We start from the raw sequence: 22077 nt of genomic DNA on the forward strand, positions 1-22077 counted from the left end.
GACGGGCTCCTTGAGACCATCGGAAGCCAGCCGTAATGACCGTCCGGTTTAATTTCTGACGGCCAGCATTGCGGCGGTTGGAAATTAAACCAAGAGGAGGCCCGGAAAGGCTCCGACCAATGTTTTTTTTAAACATCAATTGGAAGGTGTAGGAGACTGAAACCATAAAGTAGATGAAAAACGTTAGCTCTATAAGAGAGAAAACATTAGAAAAGAAAAAGAACAGGTAATTTGTTCTCTAATACAAACAATAACTTCCAAATCACGGGTGGGAGTAAAAAATGTAAATGCTTGGAAGGACCAGGTTGCCTAGAAAACTGTTTAAAAAAATACTATAAAAATAATATTTGTGCCATGAGTGAAACTGATACACCAGGGACATTCACTGACTGCTATATCTGGCCAATGCTGAAACAGTTGTCTTCGCCGTCCTAGGTTGAAAGGTTCAGAGCTGAAACCCCATCTAAAATTGGAGGTGAGAGCTACTGTCCATGCTTAGGGAAGGCATGTTTGAAAATAAAACATTAGCAATAAGAATGGTGGGGGAATGAGATTGTTGCTGCTCTCTGCATAACGGGACAACTATATGTTTATTCTGGAATTTAGCAATAAGCCAAGGGTAAGTCCCAGCAATATGTTTGTGAATCGGGCCCAATACATTTTATTTTATTGTCCATGTGTGGGCAGGTCTTTGAGTAGGAATAGGTGAAATGAGGGCACACAGATAGCAAGCACATGTTCTGCAGAACTAAAGCAGATATTTCCTAAAACAGCATACAAGATGTCACATAAACAAATTCAGCAATTTGAATAAAAGTGCTATAAAATTGGGGGCACGCTGAGGAATTTGGTAAGCTGTCTTCTGGGACCATCACCGCTTCCATATTTTATGTTATTTCCTGCTTTTTATCCCAATAAATTACTTTCTGTATTTACTTTGAAAAGGCTCAGTTTTTTCAGATACATATCAATTCCCACGTCAATATGATGGGTGCTAGGAAGCCTCAATCAAAACATATTTGTTTTTGTTTCTCTTGCTAAACTTCACCTTAACCCCTTCGATGCGGCCGCGATTCCCCTGGTGTGCTGTCAACAGCACGAACAGGGGCGGGCCGTGACGAACCCCAGCCGTCATCAGCACACGAGCACCGTAGTGCATGACGGCTGGTGTTCGTCATGAGCATGGAAGGGGTTAAATTTAACATTCCTCCATTTCGTTCTACAGAGTACAATATTGGCCTTGCTTTGGATACGTTTTGTTAAGGGCCCCAAAAGTTTGCCATAGTTCTCTTACCACGTCCTCCTTTCTCTAGGTTTGGTGCCGGAAGTGTGCGTTCTCTGGTTATGACTTTTGGAATTTCAGTATATCCAACACGGTTACAAAGTTCAATAAAATCTAGTTCAAAGTTTCCAGTGCACAGATAATCATCTGAAAAAAGTTAAAACACAAAGTAAGGTTCACATGAACTTTACCATCATAACAGAAAAGTCAGTGTAGGAAACAGTTTTTTTTTGGTTGAGGGGAGGTGAACCCTGCTCACACAAAACCACAATAAGGGTGAACAACATAAGTGAGTAAATTAACCTTTGCTCAACCTTATCGTAGCTTGGCACAAAAGCAGTCAGGCTTAACTTAGAGGTGATGTGTAAAGTATTTATGCAGCAACTGTAATAAAGGGAAAACACAGAAAAACAGAGTAAAACCCAGTAACTTATTTGATATCAAAATAACAAAAATCCAATTAATAGAACCAAAGATATGCAATTTCAAAGATTTAGGTAAGTATAGCAACTAGAAGCACAAAGTGCTACTTGCGGTTATCTGTTCGTGGCAGACTGGGTGAGAAGTCACAAGTTCAAGCAAACTGTGATGGGGCGTGGGACAGATACCGGGACTAGGTTGGTCCTGCTGAAAAAGTTTCCTCCTCAAAGGCTCTAGTTCGTGGTGGGGGATACCGGGAGGAGCAGGGAGCGCATCGCAGATGGTCGCCTCTGTACCACAAAAATCAGATTTGGTGTAATGAATGGTCATTGCTTTATCACGAAGATCTTGTAGGGCGTTCAGACGGTCAATGCTCATGCTCTCAGTTGGCAGTCACCGTGGTCTATCGTGCTGTAGTGAGAAGTGCAAATCTTGAGATGCTGGTTGCCGCTCAAGGTTGTTGTAGGTAGTGCGAAGAGTCAGGTTCACCAGATTTCTGCATTGGTGGGTGACAAGATCTCAATTGATCAGTTCTGTTCACATTTCTCCCTTGTGTTCAGAGGTATGCACTCTGATGCCAACTAAAGGGCCCAGGACCTGGTGAGGTGCCTCTTGGAGATCAGGGATGCTCTCTCACAGAGGCTATCAGGACTCATGCAGGTCCAGGCAGGTCCAGTTGCAGCTGGTAAGCTGTGCAGTTGCAGGGAGGCCTCTGAAGCTTGTTATTTGCTTGTAGCTCTGAACAGAATGTCTGTCAGCTGACCCTTAGAATCTGTTCAGGTAGCCTGGGATGAAGGAAAGGGTCCAGTCTTCTTTATCAGACACAATGGCCTCAGGCAGCAGGGCAGTCCTTCTACTGTAGTATCCACAGGTCCAGGAGAGTACAGAAGAGCGAGTCAGAGGATTCAATTTTTATACTTGGTACCAGTTGTGAAGTGAAAGAGACTTCAGGAGTCCCCCCACCCACAGATGGTTCTAGAATATCCTTCCTCCTTGCCCTGGTTCCTGGATGTCTGGGGTGACAAAAAGCTAGTGTGAACTCCTTTGTGAGTGCTGGGCAGCGCTTATGAATGGTAAGTGGGGCTCTGCATAGCTGCGTCCCTCTCATCCTACCAAAACCTAGTCCTCTTTTTTGTTACTGTCTGGAACGAATACATAAATGTCAACTACACCTAGTCATGTGACCCCAGATACAGGCTGCAGGCAACAAATGGGTAGGACAAGATAATGTAAACTTTTTAAAAGTGGCATTTTCAGAATTGTGACTTAAAATCAGATTTTACCATAAAAGAAGTTTTTAAATTACAATTCTCTAGAGAGCAACCATGATATTTCTACCTGTTACCAAACAAATGTTATTACTTATGAAATGTATAAGGCAACTCTATGTTATCCTATGGCAAAGATAGGACTCACATAAGTGAAAAACGAATATTGGGAGTTTTTCACTGCTAGGACATGCAGTACTTGAAAGTACAGGGTTAGCTTTTTAAATATATGGAACCCTGCCCTATGGCTGTTCACTGCCCACCATGGTGGGGACTTATGTGTATTAAAAAGGAAGGCTTAGGTCTGGCAAAAACTTTATTTTGCAAGGTTGAATTTGACATTTAAAACCACACATAGGCTGCAATGGCAGGCCTGAGACATGTTTTAACTGGCTACTTAAGTGGTGGTACACTCGTACTGCAGGTCCTCCTCTAGCATTTAATTTACAGGCCATGGTAACATGTATAACAACTTTACTAGGGACTTACAAGTAAACTAAATGTGCAAATTAGGTCTAAGCCAATTTTACCATGTTTAAAGGAAAAAGCGCAAGCACTTTAGCACTGGTGAGGTGTACAAAGTCCTAATGCCAATAAAATTGAACTTCAGAAAACACAAGTGGTGAAGGCGAAACGTTTGAGGATGACCATGTAGAGAAGGACATGTCCAACAAGTAACAAAAGTTGCATTTCCTATTCAAGCTCCTATGGGAATATTTGTTCTCTGCTTCACCAAAAAGTACTAAATTACACCAAACGTGGCTAAATCTCAAACATTACTAAGAAAACTGCTTTTCAAGGTTTGGTTCAAATCTGATTAGTTAATTGGTTTTGAGACATTTGCATTTCATAGTGTGCTGGCCGCCTTGTAAGTGTTAACCAATTGTGCATCTGGACAATTAGTTCACAGACCCTTGCAGGGTCAGTGAATATGACCATCATCATCAAAAGTCTTTATTCGGCTGAAAACCAGCCATAAAAGAAAACGTCATAAAATAAAATACATTAGCAAACAATTCATGATAAGATAAAATACCAACAGATAATCATGAGTCCATGAAAATGGTAGTTGCAAATAGTTCACATTATATGTAAGACAATGTCATGTTATATTTCCACGCAAAAAAACCCCATAAATGAGCATAATGATCTAAACGATATAATCCATATACATAATTATCATTTTCCGTAAACATTCCGTAGCCGGACAGCCGTGGAAATATACTTGTCCACCATTAAACAAATACATTTGTCATTTAACAGTTGAAGATGATTTAACGCGGCCTGACACTTACGAATGTTTAAAAATTGTAAAAGTGATTTCAAGAAAGTACGTCTTAGTTCTTTATAAAGAGTGCAAAAAAACATAAAATGCAAAGTACACTGGACTGACTTTGAGTCGCATGGGCACAATTCCAGGTTGACGCCACAATATGCATCGCGTGGATATGACACCAATAGGTGGGAGGTATCCATCCTAAATCTTATCAAATAAAACATTTTGGTGTGATTAAAATAAAAAGAGAGATATGGGGCCATACCTGGTTTACAAACCAGTAATGAATGGTCAACAACCATTTTTTTCCCCTCTCCAGATTATCTCTGACTAAGTACAGATGAGATAAGATTTCTTTTTTTACTTAGTCCTCGGTATTTTGGCTATATTACTAGGGCTTTCAAAGCAGTCTGGAAGTCCCAGTTTCTCCAGAAAATCACTAATATATGAAATCCAAGGAATTTTCCCGAAGTGATCCAGTTTTAAACAATCTAAAACAATGGCACAATTTAGAGCTGCTTCTTCTTTTGCCCAAATGCTAAGCCATAGCATTAAGGGGGCCAATTGTATGCGGAATGACAATGGGATCACACCCAATTCACTGTGGCAAATGGTGGCAGCTGTGCTTGTTGGAACTGTCAGGAGTTGTTTCATAAATGTGTTCTTTGCCCTCTATAGGGTGCACAGTCTAAATATCGAGTTTTTTATATCGACCTACAAAAATATCGAGTTGGAAATATCGAAGGTATAGAATATCGAGGTCAAGAATATCGTTGGACATAATATCGACCCTAAGGTAAGTAATATCGATTTTTTTTATATCGATGTAAGTAATATCGAAGTTAGTAATATCGATAGCATATATATCGATGTAATTAATTTCGAAGTTATTAATATCGATATTTGTATTATTGTTATGTATTTTAATATGTATGTGTAATATGCTTTTGTTAAGTATTTTAATTGTTTTAAATTATATGTGTACCATTTTTATATATTAATAATGTTATTTTTAAGTAAATTTTATATTTTAGTACCGAGGCGGGTTGGGGTTTATAGGGGAATAGGGTGGGAAGTAACTTAAATATACTAAATTAATTATTAATTTTTAGGAATTATAAATTAATTTAAATTAATTTTTATTTTTATTTATGTAGCAGGTTGTGGGTTTATAGAGGAATTGGGTGGGAAGTAATTTAATTGTAATTAATTAATGATTTATATTTATTTATTGGTATGGATAATTATTGTATTTATAATTAAATATTAATTGGCAATTAATTATTTTAATTGATAATTAATGTTTTTAATTGTTAAGTAATGTTTTTAATTGTTAATTAATATTTTTAATTGTTAATTAATTTTGTAATTGGTAATTAATTTTTTTGATTGGTAATTAATTTTTTAATTGGTAAATAATTGTGTTCATTGGCAATTCATATTTTTAATTGGTAATAAATTTGTATTAATTGGAAATTATTTTTAATTAATTGGTAATCAATGTTTCATAAAAAGTATTATTTGGTATAACTTTTTTTATTGTATAATAATTTTTAATTGTGAATTAATTTTAAATACTGAATATATTTTTGTCATGAAAAATATATTATTGCCTAATATTTATTATTTGGTGACTCATATTTATTGATTAATATTTATTGGTATTTATTGTTAATTTATTGTTAATTAATTATTCAATTGTAATTGCTTTTAATAATTATTAATTGTTTGTAAATTATGTAGATTTATTTAAAAATGTAATTATTCATTATTTGAAATATAAAAATTATTTATAAGTATGTTATATTTAAATTCTACGCGATCCAACTTTTTCCTTACTGTTTTACTCCCTGGAGTTGGAATAGTAATTTTTACCTGTACGCTATCCAAAGCTTTCCCTACTGTAGCACCCTCGATGGAATAGTAATTTTTAGCCCTATGCTATCCAATGATTTCCCTACTGTTGCACCCTCAGGAGTTGGAATGGTAATTTTTACCCCTACACTATCCAACGCTTTCCCTATTGTTGCACCCTCTGGAGTTGGAATAGTAATTTTTACTCCTACGCTATCCAAGGCTTTCCCTACTGTTGCCCCCTCTGGCGTTGGAATAGTAATTTTTACCTCTACACTATCCAACGCTTTCTCTACTGTAGCACTCTTTGGAGTTGGAATAGTAATTTTTACCCCTACGCTATCCAACGCTATCCCTACTGTTACACCCTCTGGAGTTGGAATAGTATTTTTTACCCCTACGCTATCCAACGCTTTCCCTACTGTTACACCTTCTGGAGTTGGAATAGTCATTTTTACCTCCACGCTATCCAACGCTTTCCCTTCTGTTACACCCTCTGGAGTTGGAATAGTAATTTTTACCCCTACACTATCCAACGCTTTCTCGACCGTTGCCCCCTCTGGAGGTGGAATAGTAATTTTTACCTCTACGCTATCCAACGCTTTCCCTACTGTAGCACCCTTTGGAGTTGGAATAGTAATTTTTACCCCTACGCTATCCAACGCTTTCCTTACTGTTGCACCCTCTGGAGTTGGAATAGTAATTTTTACCCCTACGCTATCCAAAGCTTTCTCTACTGTTGCCCCCTCTGGAGTTGGAATAGTAAATTTTACCCTTACGCTATCCAACGCTTTCCCTACTGTAGCATCCAATGTTATTATTACTGTAGGTTTTTTGGACTTTGAATAGTACTTTTATTAATTTAGCTATTTAATATTATTATTATTTGTTTGATAATGTAGTATAATAATTTTAAAAATATGAAAAGTATATTTTAAAAAATTTACTGTATTAAATATAATTATTTACTTTTAATTTATGTTATTGTTTTATGTTTACATGTATTTGTAATCTATATATGTTGTTATAATTTATGAGTTATTAAAATAATTATTAAAACTTATTATTAAGTAAGTATATATTATGTATTTTATGTATATGTTTAATTAATGTTATATTATTGTATATGTATTATTAATTAATTTTAAACATTATTACATATTTTTAACTAAGTTTATTTGGTTTATAAGTATTATTTACTTTATTTTACACTTTTTTTATTACAAAAAAACCCGATATTTTTAATTATGATATTTTTAACATCGATATTTTTTTTCTCAATATTTTTGTACTTACCATGGTGTACATAGGATGTTGATATTCTTGCCTTCGGTATTCCAGCGTCGATTTTTCTGTAGGTCGATATTTTGTCCGTCAATATTCTTTCAGTGATTCCCTCTGTAGGCCCTTGATGTTACATGAGCCCCAAACCCCAGCGTCATACAGAGTAACAGCACAGGTACAGGCCTTATAGATGTCGATGATTGCTTTGGTGGGTCTGGAGCTTAATTTTTTGTGAATCTAAAAATGGCCTCTACATTTTTGGTGAAGCCCCTGATCTTGGCCTCAACTAGATGTCCCCATGAACTTCTCTGATTGAACAAGATCCCTAAATATGAAAAAGTCGAAACATAAGTACATTTTTCATTTGTTATATGGCATGGCTTTAAGGTTTTGGGGGATTTTCCCACCACCATAATCTGTGACTTTGCTACATTTGCTTTTAGGCCAAGATCAATCATAAAACTGTCAAAACTCTTTAAAAGCCACTGCAGGCCCACCCCAGTTCTCGACATCAATAATCAGTCATCCACATATAATAGCGCTGGTAATGACCTGCGACCTACCAGCGGGCATCCACGTTCCCCTTCTTAATATAGCTCTCTAGGTGAGTACGCCACCTGACCCGTATCGTACTCTCCCCATCACTCCCTGATGCATGGCTGCCAGGAAGTGCATGATGGGCGGATCAATACCCATGGTCAACATTTTCTCCCAGAGCCTGCCTCTCTGCGCCCAGTAAATTCAGACGTCATGTCCATGAATCCGAGATATAAAGATCCAGGCCTGGCTAAGGTGTATTTGCCTATGACTAGGTGCAGATTGAGGCACTGCTCAACGGTTCCTAGTCCACTCCTGACACCCAGTCCTGCAGTCTTTCCAGTATTACACGGCCCATGATCTTGCAGGTGCAATCGATCAGAGATATTGGCCTATAACAATTGGGGTCCGACCTATCACCCTTTTTGAAAATGGGGACTATAGTCACTACTCTGCATGATTCAGGGGGACCCTAGGCTGAATAACATTTAAAAATATTTGTTAACAAGGGGAGCCACAATGACATATTGGCCATAAACAAATCAGCGGGGACACCGTCAGGGCCCGATGCCTTATTCTTTACAGTTTGAGATAAGGCCCTATCGACTTCCTCTATTGATGGTGGAACAAGGGTTGACGCCACAAATTGGATATCAGTTCTAAAATGAGGATCACTGCCGATTTTATAAAGGCCAGAAAAATGTTTTACCCAGGTATCAGGCATGATTGTAGCATCTAAGCTTCCATTACTGGTGCCACTAAAATAGTCCTGGTTTACTGTGAGCCAGAAAAGTTTAGAGTTCTTGCTCCTACATGCCACATGGAGTTGCTCCCAGGCGTCATGCCTGATTTCTTTCTTACATTTTTCTATTACCTGCCTGTAGTCAGATCGAGCCTTTTTTACCTCAAGGACATTTCGGGGTCTGACTTTTAGAGTCTTAATTAAATTATTATGTGAGCCTGTGCATTGACTATCAAACCACCTTTTATTTCCCTGGGGACCTTCTCTTTGTTTCTTGGTCAATGCCACCCTTATTGTTTCTAATATAGCTTCAAATGAAATATTTATTTAGCTTGAGGGTTTAGGCTATCCTCCAGGCAAGTGAAAACCTGGTTTAGGTTGGTTTCTATAATATGGTTTAAAACCAGGTCAGGATCTAATGTACACCACTTCCGCATCAACCCCTTTATTTTTATCATGGGTCAATGGCGATGACCTTTCAGGGGTGGATGAGTCATCCAATTGGTTCTCAAACTCCAGAATTAAGGGGTAATGATCGCTAAAGGAATTTTGATATATAAAAAAAGTTACAGACTGTGTATTAAAATAGTCAGACAGTGCAATAAAATCAATTAAAGTGCCTCTGCCTTTGCCAACATAGGATACTAAATCGTGGCCTTCCACTTCAAGAAGGTTAATGGCTAAGAAAAGAGAATATTTTGACAATAAAAAATTAAAAATATCCCCACATGGGCTATGATGGAAATGACAACCCTCATCAGTATCCCCACCTACTAAGCTGCATGCTGTATGTTTCGAGAGGGGACATAGTTTGCAGTTAAAATCACCGCCCCACAAAACCACAAAATCTGTGTTTATCTCCTCAATATGTTTAGAGAATATGACCATTTGAATGGCTGAAAGAGCGGACTTTTTGTTATTGCTGAGGTCACAAATGGATGACAGGCACCAAAGCCAGTGTTGTAGAACACAATGGTATGGGTAGCATAAGCATAACTCCAACGATGACATGGGGGATATGATTTCGAAGAGGCCGATACAGCTATAAAATGCCCCGTTTTCATTGTCGGGTTCACATTACTTGTCCTGGGTGTACAGAACTGAATTCCAAACCACCACCTTTAAAAAAAAATTATATTAGGTTGTTTTTGCACAGCTTCAAAAAAAGAAAACAGAAAATGTGCAATTCTACCATGCTCTGTTAAGTTCTGTTTGCATGGATCACTATAGATGTGTGGTCTGGATTAAGATTTTACAATAGTCTAGGCTGTATACCCACAGTCAAATGGATACATCAAACTGCCCAGCACAGTGGGCTTGGAGGTACAGGGGCTGGTGCCGGGCTGAGATGCAAGTTGTAGGACGACTACAGAGGTAGAGGTAACCAATTCTAACCATATCGCGGTTGACCACAAAACTGCCCTAGCCCTTACTTGAGAAAAACTTTTGTTGTTCTTCATGAAAATAAGAATTTAGCTCAAATAATTTTCAATCTCTCAGCACCCTATGACAATGTGGACCAAGGCAACTTTACAACAAACCTCACGGACTGGAATGGTATCTAATGCCCTGAAATGGATTTTATAATATGTCATCAAATGCAGTCATTTGTCCTGTTTTGGAACATTAGGAATGTCATCACCCTCGTCTTGAGAAGTGCCACATATATTGTCTGCATCCTAATTGCTATTCAACATCTATGTTCCCCAGCTGGCTCAGCTTCTACAGTTGTAGCTGGTGAATTTCCAATGTTTGATGTTGCTGCCAAATCCACTCCAATGTCACTAAAAGACAACATTGCAACATACCTTACTCTTTTTTTAATGGGTCTGACTCATATTCTGATGCTTGGCAACCTTTTCTGAACCCTTCAAGAAGCTTCACAGCATTTCACAACCTTACTGAAAGGAAGGAATTAGGCTGTTATATTTGACAAAAAGCTCTCCTTGCCGCATCTCAATGCTGTGGTCCGGGACATTAACATGTAGCCTTCTCTACTCATACATATTCTCCTTTGGTCCTCTGATATGTAAACTAGGTGGCGGGAATGTGAACCTGGGGTATGGAGCAACTAGATTACTCTAACACCATTTACACTGGGCTCCTAAATACATTCTTTAAGAGACATCAGTGACTTCAGGACCATACTGGGCATGATTAAGAAGAGAAATGACCACATAAAGCCAGCACTGAAACCACTCCACTTGCTTCGTGTGGGTGTAAGTATCAATTTCATAATCGTATGTTTTGATCACAAGACCTAGCAAGACAATGTCCAATATAGCTACAAAAACAATCCTCCTACCACATGCCCAATAGGATTCTGAGCTTGTAGATGGCCCGTTTTATCACCCCGTGAGCCTTCGATCAGGTAAAGATGGAGGTATTATCCTGGGATCATGCCAGCGTGTCACTCTGTGCAATTCTAAAACACCACGTCTAGGAGTAGAGCCTGATTGCTTGTGTTTTTTTTTAACCCTTTAAGTGCTGCCGTCGGCCAACGGTGGTCACGAGCACTACCGTTATTCGAACGTTCAGCACTGGGCGCTGAACGTTCGACGCTCGGAAGGTGTTAAAAGGCTTGAGAAAAAAACTGTTCCTTTGCCTATAACTGCCCTCTCGAGCATCAGGAGTATGGACTGAACAATAACAAACTTGGACCTCCCCTTTACTCTTAAACAGGCGTGTATTTCACCATCGTCCAGGCTATTCATTTGGCAAACAAACAACTTGACAGTGAGCGTAATTGAACCAGCAGAGATGTGGAAGCACAGTCCTCAACAGCTTCTCTCACTCTACTACATAGATAATACCAAACTCAGGAAAACCAATACCTGCACACAGGGGGTTGAACCTTTGGTGAAACCGTTGTTTCCTGGAGATATCAATACAAAGGAGGCAATTGCACATTGTGGACTGGAAAGGTCATGACCTCCAGAGTGTATTTAACTGGAAACTCAAAGGACTTGATTTAGGTTCAATGTAACCTTCAGTAATGGAACAAACTAACTACAAGCCATAATAGAATGGTGCTCTGAGGAAGTGACTTAAGTTATAGCTGGTGCACCACCTGAGTTCCGCTTTAAAGTATATAAATGTAGTCCTCTTTCGGGGTGCTCTAGGGGTGACGTTTCCACCCTCACGGTCCATCTAGTATTCAATATAAGATTGTGCTTCCAATATTATTGGTTGCATCCTCCTGCATATACGCTCCTTATTTTCCTCCTAGAAGGTTATTAAATAATTACAACACTCTTAGGCCTAGATGTAGGTAATTTTATTTTACCACTTCTTAAATACCGAATTTTACTGATTCGGTATTTAAGAAGTGGTAAAATAGAGGGGGGTATGTAGGTATTACAGAATTGGTAAATACTGAATCGTTAAGATTCGGTATTTACCGATTCTGTAAATACCGATTCGGTAATGCCCATTGATTCCTATGGGCATTGAAGCCCATAGGAATCAATGGGCATTACGGAATCGGTATTTACCAATTCGGTAAATACCGATTCCAGTAAGGGTGCAGGGGGTGTCACTTTGACACCCTCTAGCACCCCAAATACAGGCATGTGTGCCATGTGGCACACAGACATGCCCTAAGGGCATGTCTGTCTGTCACATGGCATAGGTGTGCCTGCACACATGTGCATGCACACCTGGATTCGGTATTTTTCCACCCAATTGGATTGGGTGGTAAAATACCGAATCTGAAAGGCCTTTGGGACTCAGAAGAGTCCCACCTACATCTAGAAGTTACCGAATCGGTAAAAATACTGATTCGGTATTTTACCGAATCGGTAAATTTACTGATTCAGTAAATTTACAGATTCGGTAAAATTGGACCCCAAGGGGCACATGCATCATTGCACCCGTTTGCGATTCCTAAATTGCAAAAATTAAGGAATCGCAATTTAGAAATCGCAAACGGCAATGCATGATTAAATCGCAAATATTTTTGCGAAATCTTAATTTTCCTTAATTGCGATTCACATTTAGCAAATCGTAATTAAGGAAAACCTTCCCATTGATTCCTATGGGCCAAAAGGCCCATAGGAATCAATGGGAAGGCATTAACATTTTGCGATTTTCATTTTGCGAATCGCAATTTGTTAATGCATTTCAAGGGTGCTGCGGGGGGTCCAAAGGACACCCCCCTGCACCCTTGAAATGTTATTTTAAGTGCAAGTTTCACACACACATGTCCAAAGGACATGTGTGTAACATGACACTTTCAAAAATGCTTTTTTGAGCATATTTGAAAGATTTCGCAAATTAACACAAGGTTCACCCTCGTGTTAATTTGCTCCCCCTATTTGCGAATTCGCATTTTTTTAAACATTCATGCATTGCATTTAAGGAATCGCAAAAATGCGATTCCTTAAATGCAATCGCATTTTTAGAAATCGCAAAAAATTGCGATTTCTAAAAAATTGTTTCATGCATCCCAAAAAGTGATTTTGGAATCGCAAACGGCCGAATTTTGCGATTCGCACCGTTTGCGACTCCAAAATCGCTTGATGCATGTGGCCCTAACATCCCAAAAACCCATTTACCGGTCGGTAACGGCCGAAATCGGCCGTTACCGGTCGGTAAATGGCCACCTACATCTGGCCCCAAATGACTGTTTCACTTGTGAATTTTTTTAATGAAATCTTCATTAACTTGTAATTCTCATCATTACAAATCCAATGTTGTATTTGTTTGAAATTTCTTATTGGCTTGGAGCATTATGGAGATGAATAATGTGTCACAATAAGAAATTTCAAACAAATACAACATTGGATCTGAGGAAGTGAACATAATGGTCGCAAGTAGTTCAGAAACTCCTGTTAGGAATGTCTAGCAGCTCTTCAAAGACCGACCCGAGATGTCCAAACACAAATCCCTTGCTTGTTTCTGTACCTGGGGCTCAAACACGATTCCCTTACTTGCTCCTGTACCTGGGGCCTAATCACGAATACCTTGCTAGCTCCTCTGACTGGGGCCCAAACATGAATCCCCTGCTTGCTCCTGTACGTTGGGCCTAAACACGAATCCCTTGCTTGCTCCTGTACCTAGGGCCCAAACATGAATCCCCTGCCTGCTCCTGTACCTGGGGCCTGAACACAAACGCTTGGTTGCTCCTGTACCTGGGGCCTGAACACAAACCCTTGGTTGCTCCTGTACCTAGTGCCCAAACACGAATCCCTTGCATGCACCAGTACCTGGGCCCAAACACGAATCCCTTGCATGCTCCATTAACTAGGGCCCAAACACAAATCCCTTGCTTGCTCCAGTACCTATTGCCCAAACATGAATCCCTTGCTTGCTCCTGTACCTGGGGCCTAAACACGAATACCTTGCTTGCTCCTCTGACTGGGGCCCAAACATGAATACCTTACTTGCTCCTCTGACTGGGGCCCAAACACGAATCCCTTGCTTGCTCCTCTAACTGGGGCCCAAGCACAAATCCCTTGATTGTTCCTGTACCTGGGGCCCAAACACGAACCCCTTGCTTGCTCCTGTACCTATGGCCCACACACAAAGCCCTTGCTTGCTCCTGTACCTATGGCCCACGCACGAATCCCTTGCTTGCTCCTGTACCTATGGCCCAAACATGAATCCCCTGCTTGCTCCTGTACGTTGGGCCTAAACACGAATCCCTTGCTTGCTCCTGTACCTAGGGCCCAAACATGAATCCCCTGCTTGCTCCTGTACCTGGGGCCAGAACACAAACCCTTGGTTGCTCCTGTACCTAGGGCCCAAACACGAATCCCTTGCTTGCTCCTGTAACTAGGGCCCAAACACGAATCCCTTGCATGCACCAGTACCTGGGCCCAAACACGAATCCCTTGCATGCTCCATTACCTAGGGCCCAAACAAGAATCCCTTGCTTGCTCCAGTACCTATTGCCCAAACATGAATCCCTTGCTTGCTCCTGTACCTGGGGCCTAAACACGAATACCTTGCTTGCTCCTCTGACTGGGGCCCAAACATGAATACCTTGCTTGCTCCTCTGACTGGGGCCCAAACACTAATCCCTTGCTTGCTCCTGTAACTGGGGCCCAAACACAAATCCCTTGATTGTTCCTGTACCTGGGGCTCAAGCACGAACCCCTTGCTTGCTCCTGTACCTATGGCCCACACACGAATCCCTTGCTTGCTCCTGTACCTAGGGTCCAAACACGAATCCCTTGCCTGCTCCTGTACCTGGGGCCCAAACACGAATCCCTTCCTTGCTCCTGTACCTAGGGTCCAAACACGAATCCCTTGCCTGCTCCTGTACCTATGGCCGAAACACGAATCCCTTGCCTGCTCCTGTACCTATGGCCCAAACACGAATCCCTTGCTTGCTCCTGTACCTGGGGCCCAAACATGAATCCCTTGCCTGCTCCTGTAACTAGGGCTCAAGCACGAATCCCTTGCTTGCTCCTGTTCCTGGGACCCAAACACGAATCCCTTGCTTGCTCCTGTACCTGGGGCCCAAACACGAATCCCTTGCTTGCTCCTGTACCTATGGCCCAAACACGAATCCCTTGCTTGCTCCTGTACCTGGGGCCCAAACATGAATCCCGTGCCTGCTCCTGTAACTAGGGCTCAAGCACGAATCCCTTGCTTGCTCTTGTACCTGGGACCCAAACACAAATTCCTTGCTTGCTCCTGTACCTAGGGTCCAAACACGAATCCCTTGCCTGCTCCTGTACCTATGGCCCTAACACGAATCCCTTGCTTGCTCCTGTACCTGGGGCCCAAACATGAATCCCTTGCCTGCTCCTGTAACTAAGGCTCAAGCATGAATCCCTTGCATGCTCCTATACCTGGGGCTCAAACACGAATCCCTTGCTTGCTCCTGTACCTAGGGTCCAAACACGAATCCCTTGCTTGTTTCTGTACCTGGGGCTCAAACACGATTCCCTTACTTGCTCCTGTACCTGGGGCCTAATCACGAATACCTTGCTAGCTCCTCTGACTGGGGCCCAAACATGAATCCCCTGCTTGCTCCTGTACGTTGGGCCTAAACACGAATCCCTTGCTTGCTCCTGTACCTAGGGCCCAAACATGAATCCCCTGCTTGCTCCTGTACCTGGGGCCTGAACACAAACCCTTGGTTGCTCCTGTACCTAGGGCCCAAACACGAATCCCTTGCTTGCTCCTGTAACTAGGTCCCAAACACGAATCCCTTGCATGCACCAGTACCTGGGCCCAAACACGAATCCCTTGCATGCTCCATTAACTAGGGCCCAAACACGAATCCCTTGCTTGCTCCAGTACCTATTGCCCAAACATGAATCCCTTGCTTGCTCCTGTACCTGGGGCCTAAACACGAATACCTTGCTTGCTCCTCTGACTGGGGCCCAAACATGAATACCTTACTTGCTCATCTGACTGGGGCCCAAACACGAATCCCTTGCTGCTCCTTTAACTGGGGCCCAAGCACAAATCCCTTGATTGTTCCTGTACCTGGGGCTCAAGCACGAACCCCTTGCTTGCTCCTGTACCTATGGCCCACACACGAATCCCTTGCTTGCTCCTGTACGTTGGGCCTAAACACGAATCCCTTGCTTGCTCCTGTACCTAGGGCCCAAACATGAATCCCCTGCTTGCTCCTGTACCTGGGGCCTGAACACAAACGCTTGGTTGCTCCTGTACCTAGGGCCCAAACACGAATCCCTTGCTTGCTCCTGTAACTAGGTCCCAAACACGAATCCCTTGCATGCACCAGTACCTGGGCCCAAACACAAATCCCTTGCATGCTCCATTAACTAGGGCCCAAACACGAATCCCTTGCTTGCTCCAGTCCCTATTGCCCAAACATGAATCCCTTGCTTGCTCCTGTACCTGGGGCCTAAACACGAATACCTTGCTTGCTCCTCTGACTGGGGCCCAAACATGAATACCTTACTTGCTCATCTGACTGGGGCCCAAACACGAATCCCTTGCTTGCTCCTTTAACTGGGGCCCAAGCACAAATCCCTTGATTGTTCCTGTACCTGGGGCCCAAACACGAACCCCTTGCTTGCTCCTGTACCTATGGCCCACACACAAAGCCCTTGCTTGCTCCTGTACCTATGGCCCACGCACGAATCCCTTGCTTGCTCCTGTACCTATGGCCCAAACATGAATCCCCTGCTTGCTCCTGTACGTTGGGCCTAAACACGAATCCCTTGCTTGCTCCTGTACCTAGGGCCCAAACATGAATCCCCTGCTTGCTCCTGTACCTGGGGCCTGAACACAAACCCTTGGTTGCTCCTGTACCTAGGGCCCAAACACGAATCCCTTGCATGCACCAGTACCTGGGCCCAAACACGAATCCCTTGCATGCTCCATTACCTAGGGCCCAAACACGAATCCCTTGCTTGCTCCAGTACCTATTGCCCAAACATGAATCCCTTGCTTGCTCCTGTACCTGGGGCCTAAACACGAATACCTTGCTTGCTCCTCTGACTGGGGCCCAAACATGAATACCTTGCTTGCTCCTCTGACTGGGGCCCAAACACTAATCCCTTGCTTGCTCCTGTAACTGGGGCCCAAACACAAATCCCTTGATTGTTCCTGTACCTGGGGCTCAAGCACGAACCCCTTGCTTGCTCCTGTACCTATGGCCCACACACGAATCCCTTGCTTGCTCCTGTACCTAGGGTCCAAACACGAATCCCTTGCTTGCTCCTGTACCTAGGGTCCAAACACGAATCCCTTGCCTGCTTCTGTACCTATGGCCGAAACACGAATCCCTTGCCTGCTCCTGTACCTATGGCCCAAACACGAATCCCTTGCTTGCTCCTGTACCTGGGGCCCAAACATGAATCCCTTGCCTGCTCCTGTAACTAGGGCTCAAGCACGAATCCCTTGCTTGCTCCTGTACCTGGGACCCAAACACGAATCCCTTGCTTGCTCCTGTACCTGGGGCCCAAACACGAATCCCTTGCTTGCTCCTGTACCTATGGCCCAAACACGAATCCCTTGCTTGCTCCTGTACCTGGGGCCCAAACATGAATCCCTTGCCTGCTCCTGTAACTAGGGCTCAAGCACTAATCCCTTGCTTGCTCTTGTACCTGGGACCCAAACACGAATCCCTTGCTTGCTCCTGTACCTAGGGTCCAAACACGAATCCCTTGCCTGCTCCTGTACCTATGGCCCACACATACATCCCTTTCTTGCTCCTGTAACTAGGGCCCAAGCACGCATCCCTTGCTTGTTCCTGTGCCTATGGCCCACACACGAATCCCTTGCTTGCTCCTGTACCTATGGCCCGCACATGAATCCCTTGCTTGCTCCTGTAACTAGGGCCCAAGCACGAATCCCTTGCTTGCTCCTGTACCTAGGGTCCAAACACGAATCCCTTGCCTGCTCCTGTACCTATGGCCCACACATACATCCCTTGCTTGCTCCTGTAACTAGGGCCCAAGCACGCATCCCTTGCTTGCTCCTGTGCCTATGGCCAAACACAAATCCCTTGCTTGCTCCTGTACCTATGGCCCACACATGAATCCCTTGCTTGCTCCTGTAACTAGGGCCCAAGCACGAATCCCTTGCTTGCTCCTGTACCTATGGCCCACACATACATCCCTTGCTTGCTCCTGTAACTAGGGCCCAAGCATGCATCCCTTGCTTGCTCCTGTGCCTATGGCCCACACACGAATCCCTTGCTTGCTCCTGTACCTATGGCCCGCACATGAATCCCTTGCTTGCTCCTGTAACTAGGGCCCAAGCACGAATCCCTTGCTTGCTCCTGTACCTGGGGACCAAACATGAATCCCTTGCCTGCTCCTGTATCTAGGGCTCAAGCTGACCTCCAATGACAAATGGGAGGCAATCATGAATTTGAGATTCATATTATCTTGTTCTTGTGGCTGAGCAGCTCAAGCCTCTCTGCTCCTTTTCAGGAAGCATCGGATTTCTGTGTTAACTTAGACAAACTAGGAAAAACAGAATTTCGCTGCTGGACACAACTGCTTTATCCTCACAAGTAAATAAGACGTTTTAATTATACTGATCACATTTTATTAATGTATTACAGAAAATACTTTTATAATTTGTTCCTTATAGCTTTCAAAATTTCTGGTGTAACTGGAACTTGTTTCGCTAATATTAGGTAACTTTATTTATTCTTAGCAGGAGGCTATACTTCTCTGGGTGGTCTACGGCTAGATCTCATCAATGCAAGAAGGAACGTAAAAATAAGACAGCGAAGCAAAACAGAAGTGCCAATACAAATATGCTAACAGAAGAAACACAGAAAAGATGGAGCGCATTCACATGTATTACTCGTGGGTTCAATGGAAAATACACAAAGAGATTTGAAAAAAGTGTAACATAGAACCGAACAAGGGTGCACCACTAACACCTATACATTCTAATTTCCATATATTTCCTAAAACATACCATGAGAAATGTAATTAGGTAATTGTTGTTTCAACAATCAGAATGTCAGATGTAGTGCACGACTCACATGGCAATTAGGAAAATTGGACAACAATGTATTTCCCTGATTGAAGCACACAGAAAAGAAGTATTAAAACATTGGCCGCATAGAAGAAAATATGTTAGTGGTCCAGGTTATGCAATTCAATGCCATTCTAAATTAGAATGCAAGACCTGTTACTAGATTTATGATGAGAACACAAAACTAATGTTCTACCTTTCCTTTCTAACTCTTACCAGCTGTCTGTGGTCTTGTCTTATCTTGTGGAACAGTAGCTAAAGCTATAGAAAAACATAATTGAACATAGGTTTGTATACATTTTAAAACTGAATCTTAAGTATTATCCACTCAATACTATAAGGATACACTATTTTGGAGTAAAACATTAAAGCAGATGTTTCAAACCATTTACTAGCAAGATCTATATTTGGTAAATAAATCAAAAATGAAATGAATATATTTACTTATACTCACCTTGATCGACCTATAAGATGGAGGGTTTGTACAAGACTATAACTTGCACATGTTGCAGTCTCTCTGCAGACAGCTCCAGTTGTCTGCCACCTGCAGCACTGTACACAATACTACACAGAGTGAGCCCTTGCTCATTGTATTGTATTTGCATTATTATAGGCCTGATGATGCAATTAAGGGCATTTCGGTAAGTAGCCTGCTAATACGGGAAAACCCTGGTTTAGTGGTCAGTCTTTGATTTTTTTTTTTTTAGTATTTTCAAACGTGGTTGACGTTGTCAGCTCTTAGTCTTGGGTTTTAAAATGAGCCAGTTGATGCATTCAATCTAGGATCGCGTTGGGGAGATTAATTCAGTTGAACTTTAGATTGGTTAGGTTGGAGATTAAAAAGTAGGTGAATAATTGCATTGGAAGACATGGAAAAACCAATACAAGTGGTAGTTTTGATGAACATGCAAATGAACAGTAAAGTAAGCACGTGATTAGTATGAATTAGTAAATACAATGTTCTAGTAGAAGAGAGTATGTAGGGCTAGAAAAGCATTCAATTTGGCATAGGGTTGCTAATAAGGGGTGAAGAAGGCTGGAAAAAAAGAAGGTAGTAGCAGGAGAAACATTCAATAGGCTGATCTCAACGTAATTTTCATGAAGGGATCTTAAAAGCATAAAAAACTAATAAATATTTCAAACAAAGCCAATTGTGTTGCCTGCTCAACACTAGCAAGTTGACAATGCGTTTTAACAATTGTGGTTTGGACTTAAAACACCTTAGAAGGATCTTTTGCCCTCCATGCCACTGCAGACAGAGATGAACCATGTGCAATTCAGACTTGGTCCCTGCTCCATTGGAAACATGGCAGCACAAACTGCCAAGTCTGATTGTACGCCCCAGAGGGAACTCAACAAGTCCAGATAGGTTGCAGCCTATTTTGGCCTCAATTAACTGCGGCATGAGTCTGGAGGGTTAGGAAATAATACAATATTACTCCATAAAATAATTCACAATGTAGTAAGAAGAACTTGGTCTTCGCCATAACGAAATGTACGTGAACAGGCAGTAGGACAAAAAGTAAACATCATGAGAGGACAGATGAAGAGATGTAGATAAATCCAGGGCAGTAGGTTAAGCAATTTGGGAAGGAAAGGTTGCTTAGTTCAACTACACTTCTTCAGCATTGGCATATTTCAATTTGACGTGCTTTTTGTATTACTCCCCAGCATTTGGCTAGATATGCTTGGTGTGTTTAACACAACAGTATTAAAGAAGTTCATTCAGCACATTAGCCGATGTAAAGTATCCACGTCATTGTGTGTGTCCAAAAAGGCAGCTAATGAGAAGCCCAGTTTCATATTTTCAAAATGCAGTTGTATAGCAGACCTCAAGCTTCACGCGGGAGAAGGGCAAGGCACGTGCAGATCTATGAGAGATATCAATGCTGAAGAATAATTGTTGTCAAAAGGTAAGTAAATTTTTGTTCTATGGCATCACATCTTTCACAGATTCACATGGTTTTGAATTAATTTAAAACAGCAAGGTAGGTAGTGTGAGTGAGGTTCTAAGGGAGCAATATTTTTGAATCCCTGGACATTGACTGGTTGCTTGTCTTCTGGCTTGTCTGAATAGCAGAAGTCTAGGAGGAGTGTAGCTGGCACCCTCATCTCTCTCTTAGAGCAATCTGTAACTGTTCTGTGTAGCCTTCACTTTGCTGAGGTGTTGTATGGAGAGTGAGGCAACTACCAGAGATCTCTTGTTGTGGAAGGTTAGGACCAAACCAACTAAGAAAAGAGTCCTAGCTTACCTGGGCGCATATGCATGCCTCGTTTAATCCAACTGCTTATCAAACAATATGTCTCGAAGAATGTGAAAGTCACCTCTTGTGATATTCCAATAATTCGTTACTGGTGGCTTGGTTTTCTTATACCAGGTTTTTGGGTTGATTCGAATTTAATGTCATTAAAATGCCAACTTTGATTATTTAATTAAAGACCTCAGTCTTCAAATGTTCTACTAAAGTGTAATATTTTGTCTGTACTTTATAGTAACAACAAAGAACATAATAAAGGCTCTACGAGTCCACTGAGTATTTTGTGACCAAATGCAGAGTAGAGTTTGATTTTCATTTTCTACTTGTTCTCTTCCCTTTGCCCCTATTGCGCATAGCGTTTCATGACTTCAGAAGTAACAGCTGTAAGTCTAATACATGTTGCTCGGCGACTCACTGAAGCACCAGCATGAAGTGCACAGCTTTTTGCTTGATAAGACACTCTGATTTAATCGAACATTGGATTAGGAACGCCCAACTTTGGGGGTCCATATCCTTGAGTAGCTTGGATGTTACTGCACCTAGGGGTCAGGAAGCTAAGTATGGGCTCCTGTTCTTCTGGCTAATCCAGCCTCTGCCCCTACTAACTGAACCTGGTCGTGTGACAGCTATTACTGGCCTTCTTGGATTGTTCATACACCTGTGATGCCGGCCTGGCACCAGGAGTAGGTTGCTTTAACCCGTCCTGAAGAAGACTCGAAGCAGAGGTCCTA

General features: G+C 42.0%; 1 protein-coding gene across 6 annotated transcripts in view; it reads right to left on the reverse strand.

The window, feature by feature from the left end:
• LRRC71 (leucine rich repeat containing 71) overlaps positions 1 to 22077 on the reverse strand; it is a 669208-nt gene that overhangs the window by 464600 nt on the left and 182531 nt on the right. For 4 of the 6 annotated variants that reach the window (XM_086945316.1, XM_086945315.1, XM_086945317.1 and 1 more), the window contains exon 3: positions 1295 to 1429. In XM_086945316.1, coding sequence (XP_086801442.1) covers positions 1295 to 1429 — 135 coding nt within the window. Of the gene's footprint in view, positions 1 to 1294; positions 1430 to 19304; positions 19350 to 22077 lie in introns of all 6 variants that reach the window. The other 2 variants (XM_086945313.1, XM_086945314.1) reach the window with 1 other exon arrangement.

This window comes from Lissotriton vulgaris, chromosome 12, assembly GCF_964263255.1.
Source record: "Lissotriton vulgaris chromosome 12, aLisVul1.2, whole genome shotgun sequence".
Classification (NCBI taxonomy): domain Eukaryota; kingdom Metazoa; phylum Chordata; class Amphibia; order Caudata; family Salamandridae; genus Lissotriton; species Lissotriton vulgaris.